The sequence below is a fragment of the Ranitomeya variabilis genome, chromosome 2 (assembly GCF_051348905.1).
Source record: "Ranitomeya variabilis isolate aRanVar5 chromosome 2, aRanVar5.hap1, whole genome shotgun sequence".
Taxonomy (NCBI): domain Eukaryota; kingdom Metazoa; phylum Chordata; class Amphibia; order Anura; family Dendrobatidae; genus Ranitomeya; species Ranitomeya variabilis.
Window position 1 is genome coordinate 275,422,157 of NC_135233.1, and position 13,296 is coordinate 275,435,452.

A 13,296-nucleotide genomic window follows, 5' to 3' on the forward strand; every position below is an offset into this window, starting at 1 on the left:
CTGGGTCTCACTCCATCCAAGGCGTCCTCTTGGGCGAGGGGTAAGGGAACCTGGAGGCCGGCTCCCACCTAAAGGTGCTGTAGGGGTTTGAGGACGACTCCTCCATGAGCTGGCTGGGCATGAGGCCTGCAGATGCCCCGGATGCCCACAGCCATAACACCTGCGCTCTGCTACTTCCTCTCCTCGTCGTATTCCAGAAAACGCAGTAGAAGCAACTGGAGGGACATTTACACGGGTATCAGCATGAGGTGGTGGCTTAGAGGAACGGGGAACAATGGGGACAGAAGAACTGGGGGCCACCGGGGTTGTGGAGCTGGTAGGCCTCTCTCGATCCTCTAACAGAACCCTCCACTGAGGCTTGATGGTGAGAACCTCATCAGCTAGAGCTGCAGCTTCCTCCACAGTGACTGGTCTCCTCTCACGCACCCATTCCCGGATCTCAGCAGGGCACTTGAAGTAAAACTGCTCTTTTAGGATAACCTGGAGAAAGGTCTCCCAGGTTAAGGCCTCCTCTGCTTCCAGCCAGCGATTACATATTTGTTTGAGTCTGTGGGCATACATCTTGAAAGACACTTCCTCATCGCAGGCTAAAGTACGGAACTGAGTCCTGTAAGTGTCTGGTGTCACAGCATAATGTTCTAGAATAGTCAGTTTAATCTCCGCATACTCACAGTTCTCTCGAGGGCCCATAGCTCTATAGGCTGCGGCAGCTCCACCCTCTAAGAGCCCCACCAGATGTCGGACTCGCTCCCTGTCCGGGACTTCCATTAATCGACACTGATGCTCAAAGTCCTGGAAGAAATCCTCAATGTCGCCTGAAGCCTCATTAAATGGCTTGAAGTCTTTGCGGGACACTCTGGGGAGTTCCCTCATGGTGGGTGCTGGGGTTACAGTCTGTCTGGAGCTTCTAGCTGCTTCCAAAGCGATCTGCCTCTCCAGCAATGCCATCTCCTGAGCTCTGTCCTCGGCTCTGTGAATGGCCTCCCTCTCCCTCTCCTCGGCTCTGTGAATGGCCTCCCTCTCCCTCTCCTCGGCTCTGTGAATGGCCTCCCTCTCCTGAGCTCTGTGAATGGCCTCCTTCTTATCGGCTATGGTGGCCTCCTCTCCCAGCAATGCCAACTCCTCCTCGTACCATACAACCCACTGACTTTTTGGGGTATTTACCTCCGGCTGCAGTCTTTCCTCCATTTGCTGTGAGGATCCCTCCTCAGCGTCATCTTGCAGGCGAACTCCTTCCAAAGCCTCAATTAGCTGCTCCTTGGAGAGCCCCTTGTAGCTGACTCCCAGTTCACGGGCCTTTGTTTGTAAGTTCACCACAGTCCAGTTCTTGTACTCTGCAGTGCTGGTTCCCGATGTTGGGCCGTTGTCCTCCATTCCTTCTGCTCTGATCCCGCTGCTTGCCACCAGTTTGTGACGGGGTGTACGGCAGAGCAGGAAGGGACAACAGGCCAAGGGATGATTCAACAGATTTATTATCAAGAACGCTGGAACAACACATGCAGGTAGATCTACAGAGTCCACAATTAGTCCAACGGAACAGGTTCAGGGGCACCTCCTGATAATCCTTGTGCCAGCTAACAAAACAATAGTCCACACGAGTCCAAACGATCACAAAACAATCCCTCGAACGACGAGATATGTCCTCAGCTCAAGTCTCGCCCCGTTCGCTTCCACAGTCACAGATGTACGTGGGGTCTTGCCTCAGCTAAGAATCCCCACTCCTTCTCCTTCCAAAGTCAACTCACATCTGATCTCAAAATAAGAATGGATTGTCTGAGCTCCTGGGATCCGCCCATGAAGGGGGTAGGCGTCACACCTTCTATTCAATGGCTGAGTCCACCAGAAGATTCCAGACTAGTCGGCTCCGTAGTATGTACATTTGACTAGCCACCTGCTGTGAGGAAGAATGGCTATTCCTTCCTAGTGATGTTGACAAAGCTTAATTACATTATAGCTTAGGGCTGCAAGTATTGGGGGAAGGAGACATTGTTACAGATTAACTCAAAGCACAAGAAAATACATATATTACATCTAATAGAAACCAGAGAACAGTTACATACATGAAATGGCATATTATTCAAATACAGGACAGGGCAAAAGTACAGATCATGACAAAGTTATCTATGGGGCCATCATACAGTGTGGGGATTACAGTGAAGGGGCATCATACAGTGTGGGGATTACAGTGAGGGGGCCATCATACAGTGATGGACCCATCAAACAGTTTGGAGGCTAATAACTGGTCAGTATACTGTGTGGGTGGTACTATACAGTTAGGGGACATTATACTGTGTATAGGGGAAATGTACAGGGGGGAGACTCAAGACATTATTAAATGTAAAGTGGACACTTATTGTTATAAGGGAACTCAGGTTACTGTGACTATCAAAGGGGCACACAGGGCAATATTACTTGCAAGGGGGCAAAATATGGGCACTGTTTTCTAGGGCACTTGCACCGGGCATTACTTTAGAGGGTACAGAGAACCACACAGCAGGTGCAGTAATAGGGACACATACGGCAGCAGAGGCTCAGTATTGGGGTATCAGGTGCAGTAATAGGGACACATATGGCAGCAGCGGCTCAGAATTGGGGTATCAGGTGCAGTAATAGGGACACATACGGCAGGAGAGGCTCAGTATTGGGGTATCAGGGGCAGTAATAGAGACACATATGGCAGCAGAGGCTCAGTATTGGAGTATCAGGCGCAGTAATAGGGACACATACGGCAGCAGCAGCTCAGTATTGGGGTATCAGGTGCAGTAATAGGGACACATATGGCAGCAGCGGCTCAGTATTGGAGTATCAGGCGCAGTAATAGGGACACATACGGCAGCAGCGGCTCAGTATTGGGGTATCAGGTGCAGTAATAGGGACACATACGGCAGCAGCGGCTCAGTATCGGGGTATCAGGTGCAGTAATAGGGACACATACGGCAGCAGCAGCTCAGTATTGGGGTATCAGGTGCAGTAATAGGGACACATATGGCAGCAGCGGCTCAGTATTGGAGTATCAGGCGCAGTAATAGGGACACATACGGCAGCAGCGGCTCAGTATTGGGGTATCAGGTGCAGTAATAGGGACACATACGGCAGCAGTGGCTCAGTATCGGGGTATCAGGTGCAGTAATAGGGACACATACGGCAGCAGCAGCTCAGTATTGGGGTATCAGGTGCAGTAGTAGGGACACATACGGCAGCAGCAGCTCAGTATTGGGGTATCAGGTGCAGTAGTAGGGACACATATGGCAGCAGCGGCTCAGTATTGGGGTATCAGGGGCAGTAATAGGGACACATATGGCAGCAGAGGCTCAGTATTGGGATATCACCGGCAGTAGTAGGGTCACATACGGCAGCAGCGGCTGAGTATTGGAGTATTAGCAGGATAAGAAGTTTGTGCAGGTTGGGAATAGATGGTGATGGTGCTAGAATATTAGAAGTGAAACATGTCTTTGTTGTAATCTCTGCAGACGAGTCCTGGCTGGAAGAAGTTGTCATGTTGGTCTGGGCCGGATGGAAAAGATGTGAAAAGTGAACAATTCTATCATAAAGGACATCAGCGGTAAGTCATTATCTGTAACTGTTCTGTGACCTCTTATATATTCTGCAGGGCTGGTATCTACCACTGACCATATGGCGGTAATATCCATGTTGGTCGTTATATAGAGATTATCTTCAATAATAGCGCGGTCATCTGCTGAGGTTCTCCTCCAGTATTAGAGCGCGTCACCCAGTTATAATCAAGGTTACCCGCTCAGAAGCTTTGCCCCCCCTGAACCAAAACCCTAGCTACGCCGCTGTTGTTGCCTAATGGCATCCTGTGATAATCTAATGACTTTTGCATCAGGGGACTCATGTGCTTGACGCCTACGCTTATATGCATTGCTTTTGTCCCAGCAATGCTGTTGCTCTTCAAGAGTCTCAATTACCCTTTCTTGTCTTCGACGTTGTGTCTTTGCTGCTTTCCTTTCATTGTCATTGGCATACTTTTTATGAGGAGCCATGTTGGCATTGGTATTTGCTTTTTAAAGGGGTTTTTCCATGAACAAAAGTTCATTTTAAAAATTGTCTGTGTCTGACCGTGTACCGAACATACCACAGGTCCTGGGCAGGGGAGGAAGCAAAAGACAATACTGACATTACAGCAGGAGATGGCGGAGGATACATTTTGTGAGGTAAAATATTTTTTTAAAAACAGTCAGTGAAATATTTTACCTCACAAAATTAATCCTCTGTGATCCCCTGCGGTAATGTCAGTATTGTCTTTGGCTTCCTCCCCTGCCCAGGAGATGTGGTATGCTCCATACACGCAGTGACGTCGCTACCATGAGGCGAGTTGAGCTCTCTGGCTCAGGCGGCAGTGCCGCCCCTAAAGAGAGGGGGCGGCAGATTCTGTCGGTGTAGTAACTGGATTTGCGTCGGAGACGCATGTTCAGTTACTACACTACGCTATTGAGTCTAATCAGGGCTCCGTCCTGGATCTCCTCTTCCAGCCCTCCCCAACTCACGTGACATCATCACAGGTCCTGACGTTGAAGTCGCTCTTCTCTATGCATCTCCTCGGGTTGCTGATGGATGGCTGCTCTGTGCACACAGGACCTGTGATGAGGTCACAGGAGGGGAGAAGTCAGCGGTCACATGGTCCTCGTGTTTGCAGGACTCTGCTGTGTTGATTGTCATGGTGCTGGATGAGGGGAAGTTGATGTGTGGGGTCAGGAGGGGTTCGCAGGGTGGATGTAGCAGAGCCATGAGTGTACAAGGTATACGGAGCGGAGCCGTGTGTGTACGAGGTGTGCGGAGTGGAGCCGTGTGTGTACAAGGTGTACGGAGCGGAGCCTTGTGTGTATGATTTGTGCAAAGTAGAGATGCGTGTGTGCAAGGTATATGGAGCAGAGCCGTGTGTATACTTGGTGTATGGAGCGGAGCCATGTGTGTACTTGTTGTACGGAGTGGTGCCATGTGTGTGCGGAGCAGCATGAGTACGAGGTGTATGGATCAGAGGCGCATGTGTACAAGGTTTACGGAGTGGAGCCATGTGTGTAGGAGGTGTACGTAGCGTGGCCGCGTGTGTACAATGTGTACAGAGCAGAGCTGCATGTGTACAAGGCTTACGGAGTGGAGCCATGTGTGTACTGAGTGGAGCTGTGTGAGTGCGCAAGGTGTACGGAGCGGAGCTGTGTGTGTAAGAGGCATACAAAGCGGAGCCGTGTGTGTACGAGGTGTACGGAGCGGAGCCGTGTGTCTACTTGGCGTACAGAGCGGAGCCGTGTGTGTACGAGGTGTTTGGGTAGAGCCGTGTGTGTACTTGGCGTATGGAGCGGAGCCGTGTGTGTATGAGGTGTACGGAGCGGAGCCGTGTGTGTACGAGGTGTATGGAGCGGAGCCATTTGTGTACGAGGTGTGCGGAGCAGTGTGTGTGTACGAGGTGTACGGAGCGGAGGCGTGTGTGTACTTGTTGTATGAAGCGGAGCCGTGTGTGTACTTGGTGTACAGAGTGGAGCCGTGTGTGTACGAGGTGTGCGGAGTGGAGCCGTGTGTGTACGAGGTGTGCGGAGTGGAGCCGTGTGTGTATGTGGTGTACGGAGTGGAGCCGTGTGTGTACAAGGTGTACGGAGCGGAGCCTTGTGTGTATGATTTGTGCAAAGTAGAGATGCGTGTGTGCAAGGTATATGGAGCAGAGCCGTGTGTATACTTGGTGTATGGAGCGGAGCCATGTGTGTACTTGTTGTACGGAGTGGTGCCATGTGTGTACGGAGCGGAGCAGCATGAGTACGAGGTGTATGGATCAGAGGCGCATGTGTACAAGGTTTACAGAGTGGAGCCATGTGTGTAGGAGGTGTACGTAGCGTGGCCGCGTGTGTACAAGGTGTACAGAGCAGAGCTGCATGTGTACAAGGCTTACGGAGTGGAGCCGTGTGTGTGCGCAAGGTGTACGGAGCGGAGCTGTGTGTGTAAGAGGCATTCAAAGTGGATCCGTGTGTGTATGAGGTGTGTGGAGCCATGCATGTATGATGTCGGTGTATGGTGGGGAGCAAATTTCATACCTCCCAACCGTGCCGGATCCAGCGGGACAGTCCCGGCCGGGAGCTTACTTTTCCTGTGGACACAGGAGTATACGGCGGAGCCCCGAGGAGCACTTAAAACTCGCAACTGTCGTTCCACCAGAAGTGCTGGAAGCTGACCGGAAATTATGTAATTTCAGGAGGAGATTGTGACGGAACCATGGAGGCATTCAGGGAATGCTTCAGATCCATCACCATGTCCTCCTCCGACAGTGCGGATAGCGGGATCGCCTTGGAATCGGGGATGCCGGCCATGTGAGCGGATCATGATATGTCCTGCAGCGGGATGCTCAGGTGGGCATTACAATGGGAGCCGGGCCGCTATGGTATCTTTATAGAATCTTTCTCTCTTTCTTTCTCTCTCTCTCTGTTCATTCTTTCCCTCTCTAATCTTTCTCTCTCTCTCTGTTCTTTCTTTCTGTGTTCTTTATTTCCCTCTCTAATCTTTTTTTCTCTCTCCTTTCTTTTTTCTGTTCTTTCTTTCTCTCTGTTCTTTCTTTCTTTCTCTCGCTGTTCTTTCTTTCTTTACCCTTTCTTTCTTTCTCTCTCCTTTCTTTCTCCTCTTTCTTTCATTCCCCTCTTTCTTTCCCTTTCTCTTTCTGTTCGTTCTTTCTTTCTTTTTCTCTCTCTCTGTTCTTACTTTCCCTTCTTTCTTTTTCTTTCTCTTTCTTTCTCTCTGTTCTTTCTTTCTCTGTTTTCTTTCCCCTCCTTATTTCTCTCTCTGTTCTTTCTTTTTTTCTTTCTTTCTCTCTCTCTCTGTTCTTCCTTTCCCTATAACCAACGAACAAAAAAAGGGGGAGGGGGTGTTAAAAAGGTACTACTGGCCTCTCAGATCCTCAATATTAATCTGACCTGATAGCAAAATGACTATAGTTGCCCATAGGATATCAGGTCAGATTAATATTGAGGATCTGAGAGGCCAGTAGTACCTTTTTAAAGGGCATCTGTCACCCCAAAAATCATATATGAGCTGCGGCCACCGGCATCAGGGGCTTATCTACAGCATTCTGTAATGCATTCTGTAATGCTGTAGATAAACCCCCCGATGTAACCTGAAAGATGAGAAAAAGAGGTTAGATTATACTCACCCAGGGGCGGTCCCAGTACATTACGGGTCAGATAGGCGTCGCTGTCCGCTCCAGCTGTTTGCGGGAAGTCAGAACTATCAGAAACACGCTATCAGGCCACGTTCACATGTTCAGTATGTTACCTCAGTATTTGTAAGCCAAAACCAGGAGAGTAACAATCAGAGGAAAAGTATAAAGAAACACATCACCACTTCTGGATCTCTCACCCACTCCCGATTTGGCTTACAAATACTGAGGTAAAATTCTGACCAAATACTGAATGTGTGAATGTGGTTTTAGGCTGGTTTCACACATCCTGATATTTCCGGTACCGGAAAAAACGGTACTGGAGATATCCGTGTCCGTGTGTGTAATACGTGTGGCAACTGTGTGCCGCATCTGTACGACACGGACGCCTGCCAGGGAAGAAGCGCTACAGTAAGCACTGTTCCCCAGCCAAGAGCTCACTTAAAATGAAGCAAGTTGATCACTTCACCTCAGGCGGCATTTAGTCCCTGAAGAAGTGTAAAGATCGATGTTTCAAATATATTCCTATTTAAAAGTGTATGTATTTTCCATGTGCGTCAGGTTAGGCTAGTAAAGAGTAAACCAGATTTATTTGTACTGATTTTATTAAGGGGGGGGGGGCGCCATTTTTCTGTTCGCCTCAGGCAGCAGAGAGGCTAGGTTCACCCCTGGTCGCGATTGACCGCGGTATTTAAGCAGTTAACTGGCCCCGATTGGTCACAAAACTGGCGAGTGTTGATACAGCATGGTGTCAGCTGTCATGTACAGCTGACACCACGCAGGAATCACCACCGGGTGGCGCTATTCCCGTATTCCCCATCGCCGTCTTAATGTGTATCTGCGGTCATTAAGGGCATAAAAATTAAAAGTTTGAAAATTGCTACATTTTCCTTTTTTTTGTCAATTTTTTTTCATATTTTCATAAATAAATGCAAATAATAACAACCAAACTTTACCACTGTCATGAAGTACAATATGTCATGAAAACAACAGTCTCGGAATCAGTGCGCTGCGCGGTCACCTTTCTGTCACATGCTGGCATTGTGCACATAGCAGCACTCACTAGCCTGGAGGGGCCATCCCATAGGCACTACCTGGACCTCCCCCCATTATCACCATGACAACCGTGTCACACTCTGAACTTCGGAGAGAAGGGGAAGAAAAGCCGGTTACGTACCGACCAATCAGCGCCGGGCGCCTGCACTGGGCGTGGTCAGCAGCTGCCAGGGCGGTGACTCCGCAGCCTGACACCTGTTATTACCTGTATTGTCCCAGCAGCCGGTGGACGGAGCGCAGCGCGGACCCTGGGAGTGCGGCGACCGATCGTGCATCAGCAGCTGTTCATGTGACGCGGTCTCCGGGCGGCTGCAGCGGGCACAGGACCCGCCGTCCTCACAGCTGGAGAAGACGCTTCCGTTCAGTACTAGTCACGCCATGGCCCGGGAGGTGCCCGAGGTGCCCGATGACTCCCTGTTCCTGTCCTTCCAGGCACAATGCGAGTCCAGCGAGGGCTGGAGCAGTTACTACAGCAAGCCGGGCATCGGGGTGTGGATGAAGCCCCCCAGCGGGAAGGGCTGCCTGGTGCACACAGTGAAGGTGAGCGGAGGGTGATGAGTGGTGGTGGTGGGCTCTGACCTGGGTGACGGGTGGTGGTGGGCGGCTCTGACCTGGGTGACGGGTGGTGGTGGGCGGCTCTGACCTGGGTGACGGGTGGTGGTGGGCGGCTCTGACCTGGGTGACGGGTGGTGGTGGGCGGCTCTGACCTGGGTGACGGGTGGTGGTGGGCGGCTCTGACCTGGGTGACGGGTGGTGGTGGGCGGCTCTGACCTGGGTGACGGATGCTGGTGGGGGGCTCTGACGTGGGTGACGGATGCTGGTGGTGGGCTCTGACGTGGGTGACGGATGCTGGTGGTGGGCTCTGACGTGGGTGACGGATGCTGGTGGTGGGCGGTTCTGACCTGGGTGACGGATGCTGGTGGTGGGCGGTTCTGACCTGGGTGACGGATGCTGGTGGTGGGCGGTTCTGACGTGGGTGACTGTTGCTGGTGGTGGGCTCTGACGTGGGTGACGGATGCTGGTGGTGGGCGGTTCTGACGTGGGTGACGGATGCTGGTGGTGGGCTCTGACGTGGGTGACGGATGCTGGTGGTGGGCTCTGACGTGGGTGACGGATGCTGGTGGTGGGCTCTGACGTGGGTGACGGATGCTGGTGGTGGGCTCTGACGTGGGTGACGGATGCTGGTGGTGGGCTCTGACGTGGGCGACGGTTGCTGGTGGTGGGCTCTGACGTGGGTGACGGATGCTGGTGGTGGGCTCTGACGTGGGTGACGGATGCTGGTGGTGGGCTCTGACGTGGGTGACGGATGCTGGTGGTGGGCTCTGACGTGGGTGACGGATGCTGGTGGTGGGCTCTGACGTGGGTGACGGATGCTGGTGGTGGGCTCTGACGTGGGTGACGGATGCTGGTGGTGGTGGGCTCTGACGTGGGTGACGGATGCTGGTGGTGGTGGGCTCTGACGTGGGTGACGGATGCTGGTGGTGGTGGGCTCTGACGTGGGTGACGGGCGGCTCTGACCTGGGTGCTCAGTGCTGTGTGGTGGTGGGCTCTTAGGTGATGGGTGTTGCCTCTAGAACACGTGGCTCAGCCGCTGTGGTCTCTGTCCCTTTTCTGACTGTGGCACTGTCAGAGACCAGCAGGAGGCGCTCCTACACATGGAGGCATCAGTGCCACAAGACGGCTGCAGAATGCCCTCTGAGGAGCGGGTCCTCCCCATACCCAGGCGGCTACAGACTGTGTACAGTGACATGAACAGGAGACCACTGTGCCGGTGTCATGTACATGACCTGTATACGCCCGGATACCAGTCCGCTGTCCTTCCTCTCCCCGTGCTCCCAGTATCAGGCACTGATCGGCCTCTGACTCATTCACGTCCATAGTTCACATCTATAGACACTAATTGCCTTCCATGGAGCCGTCACCTGGATGCGAAGCCGATCTGCCCCCAGATTGCACAGTTCAGTCCTGCACATGAATTGTCACAATGGTTGTGTAATCTTCTCTAAAGGGACTCTGTGAAGCCCCCAACTCTTGTAAACTCCTTTAAAACAAACCCGCCAACTGCTTATGACCCTTTGCTCCTATATTCCTGGTTCCCACCTCCGCTCTGTTTAATATGACGGCATATAGTTGAGTAAACTGAACGGATCCACATCGATGAGAAGCTTGTCTGCTCATGACCACAAGGGTTAAAATCACATACTTGTGATCACAACTGCTCAGATCGGCGAGCAGAGCTAAATCCTAACAGTGGGTATGGTACACATTTGTTAGTATTCCGTATCCGGCACTGTTTGCTGAAAGTTTGCCCTGGGGTGGAAAATCCCTTTAATTATGCATGCAGTTTTGTGAACAATGATGACAGATGCTCTTTAGCTCAGTGCCAGGATATGGAAATGTAGTGAGAGCTGAATGGTTTCAGGCACTTGGGTCTCCTGACCTCACTATAGGTAGAAGCTTAGAAAAGAGCATGGCATTTTTCATTCCTTGACCCTGCAGCGCTGTTATTCTGCTACTTCAAGGTAGAAAATCACTGTGATCAATGCTTCCTCCATGTCACAGATCTGTGGTCTCTGCCATCTGTGCCCAGGTCAGTAGGGTGAAACAGGATTTTGTCTCTCTGGCACTTAGAATCAGTTTGTTGCCCGGCTGATGGCGTGCCATCACTGCTGTGTATGAACAGGGCTGACGGACTTATTTCAGTTTTCCAGGCCAGGATGGTGGGTTTTGGGGGAAAAAAACCCCAAAACCTGACTGACTGAAAAAGAAAAGCTTTGTGTGGAGTCTGCCTTATACTTTTCAGAGGAAGTTGTTGAAATGCAGTAAAATAAATTCATTTTCTGTGACTGTACAGGAAGTTCGACACAAAAATAGAGGAAGTCGTGATGTTTGCGCTCCCGGCACCGAGCCCCCTGTGCTGTATAATGTACGTCCCCAGCTTCTGATGATACAGGGCGACTGTCACAGACGGCACCTAGCGAAAAACCGGCCCAATAGGGCTGATCAGAGAGAAGTGCAAAACTGCCAAAAATCTCCATAGAGTTGTACTTTATGGCGTGCTGGCCTTATCTTTATGGCATCTTCTGTGCCTCCTGCACTACTGCACATTGGGTTTATTGTACCTTGCTAGCAGGGAACTGTTTTCTGCACTTGCTAACAACACTTCTGCTATGGCCGGCTCTTTGTTTTTTAACCATTTCAACTTCAGCATCTTGAAAGCCCTAATATTCAGGTGCGCCCACGTGGGTTGGATACTCATCAGATTTTCAATCCAGCGTTGTGGATACATTTTTCTAAAATCTCATACCCAAACTCCATTAAAAAAAAAAAGTCAATTTATGCCGCTGCTTTTCACAGCACATTTCACTCTTTGCAATGCAGAGACAGAAATCTGCGGTGAATCAGCAGCATTTCTGTAGCAAAATTACACCGTTGCGATTCTTAGCTATGTAAATTTTGTAGCTGAAACGGCCCGTGTGGTGTCACCTCCAAGCTGTAGTGGTGTACTGAAAGACTCTTTGATTCAAGGCTGTAACCTGATCTGCACAGCAGATGCTAAAATGCATGGGAATACTACTTTACATGTGCACTGCCTGTCTTAAAAAATATCACTGTCTGCCTTTGACTCTGCAAGCAAGTTATAGGATATGTGCACACGTTCAGGATTTGCAGCAGAAAATTCTGCTAAAAGTCCTGATGTGTTGGTAGGAAAAACGCTGCTTAAAATGTGCACTTTTTTATGCGTCTTTTTTTTTACTTGATTTTTTTTGCGGTTTTTACATGCATTTTGTTTTCCTCACTCATTAGCGTGGGTGAAATCTGCAGCAAAAATGCTGAAAGAGTTGACATGTTATTGCTTTGTGCCGGAGGGAGCAGTAGCTGTTGGCCTCAGCAGACCCAGATCTGCTCTGCAGTTCATGCAATTACTGGGGAAGTCGGCGACAATTAAAATAAATGTATTTTTATGTTAAAATGCCATCCAAAGGTCTTTGTGCCTCCCCATATGGTCATAAATGTGTGAACTTGATTAAAAAATACCAAGGAAGCCACTGTCAGTACTCCAGATTTTTTTATTTTAGCCCTACTTTTATTAAAAAAAAACCAAAAAAAACCCATTAAATATAAATGTAACGGATAGGGAAACAGAGTTTAAAATGTATGTCAGTGACTGAGGTCTTAAAATAATTCTGAAAGAAATGTAAAAGACAGAACTATATTGGGCTTCCCTTTTGTTTTCCTTACATTTTCCTCTGATATTAGAAAAAAGTATAGCAATATGAAAAAGATATTTAATTTAGGCTCTATGCATCATGTAAAAAAAGGCAAACGTTATAAGAACATTTTCAGCTCTTAAAGGGAACCTGTCATCAGGTTTTTGCTATATAATTTGAAGACAGCATGAGATAAGGGCTGAGACACAGAGTTGAATGATGTGTCCTTTATTACCCTGTGTGCTGGTGTTTTACTTTTAGTGAAGGTTTTATCACTTGTGCTTAGCGTTGCCTGCACTACACCAATCGGCCACGCCCCCTCCCACGTATGATAAGCAGCTTACTATCTATGGACATTGTATATACTGAGCCTGCTGTGGGCGGGGCTAGCTTTCTCAGCTTTGCTGCATTGCTAAATCTAAAAACTGGTTAGTGTCAGAATCGCTGCACCCAGTAATCTAAGTGATACCTCGTTGGAATCGCAGTCTCTTCGTCTACATTATGCTTCTCTCAGATGAGGTAGCATAAACCTGCTGACAGAATCCCTTTAAAACCGCACATTCCAGAAAAAAAAAAAAACTTTTTATTAACTCCTTAAGCCCCGAGGGTGGTTTGCACGTTAATGACCGGGCCAATTTTTACAATTCTGACCACTGTCCCTTTATGAGGTTATAACTCTGGAACGCTTCAACGGATCTTGGCGATTCTGACATTGTTTTCTCGTGACATATTGTACTTCATGTTAGTGGTAAAATTTATTTGATATAACTTGCGTTTATTTGTGAAAAAAACGAATATTTGGCGAAAATTTTGAAAATTTCGCAATTTTCCAACTTTGAATTATTATGCCCTTAAATCACAGACATATGTCAT

At 49.5% G+C, this 13,296-nt stretch overlaps 1 protein-coding gene across 1 annotated transcript in view; it reads left to right on the forward strand.

Annotated features, from left to right (window-relative positions):
- The first annotated feature begins 8,348 nt into the window (after positions 1 to 8,348).
- The window catches only part of LOC143805509 (START domain-containing protein 10-like), a 33,020-nt gene continuing 28,072 nt past the window's right edge, over positions 8,349 to 13,296 (forward strand). The window contains exon 1 of the mRNA XM_077284956.1: positions 8,349 to 8,752. Coding sequence (XP_077141071.1) covers positions 8,591 to 8,752 — 162 coding nt within the window. The 5' untranslated portion in view covers positions 8,349 to 8,590. The remainder of the gene's footprint in view (positions 8,753 to 13,296) is intronic.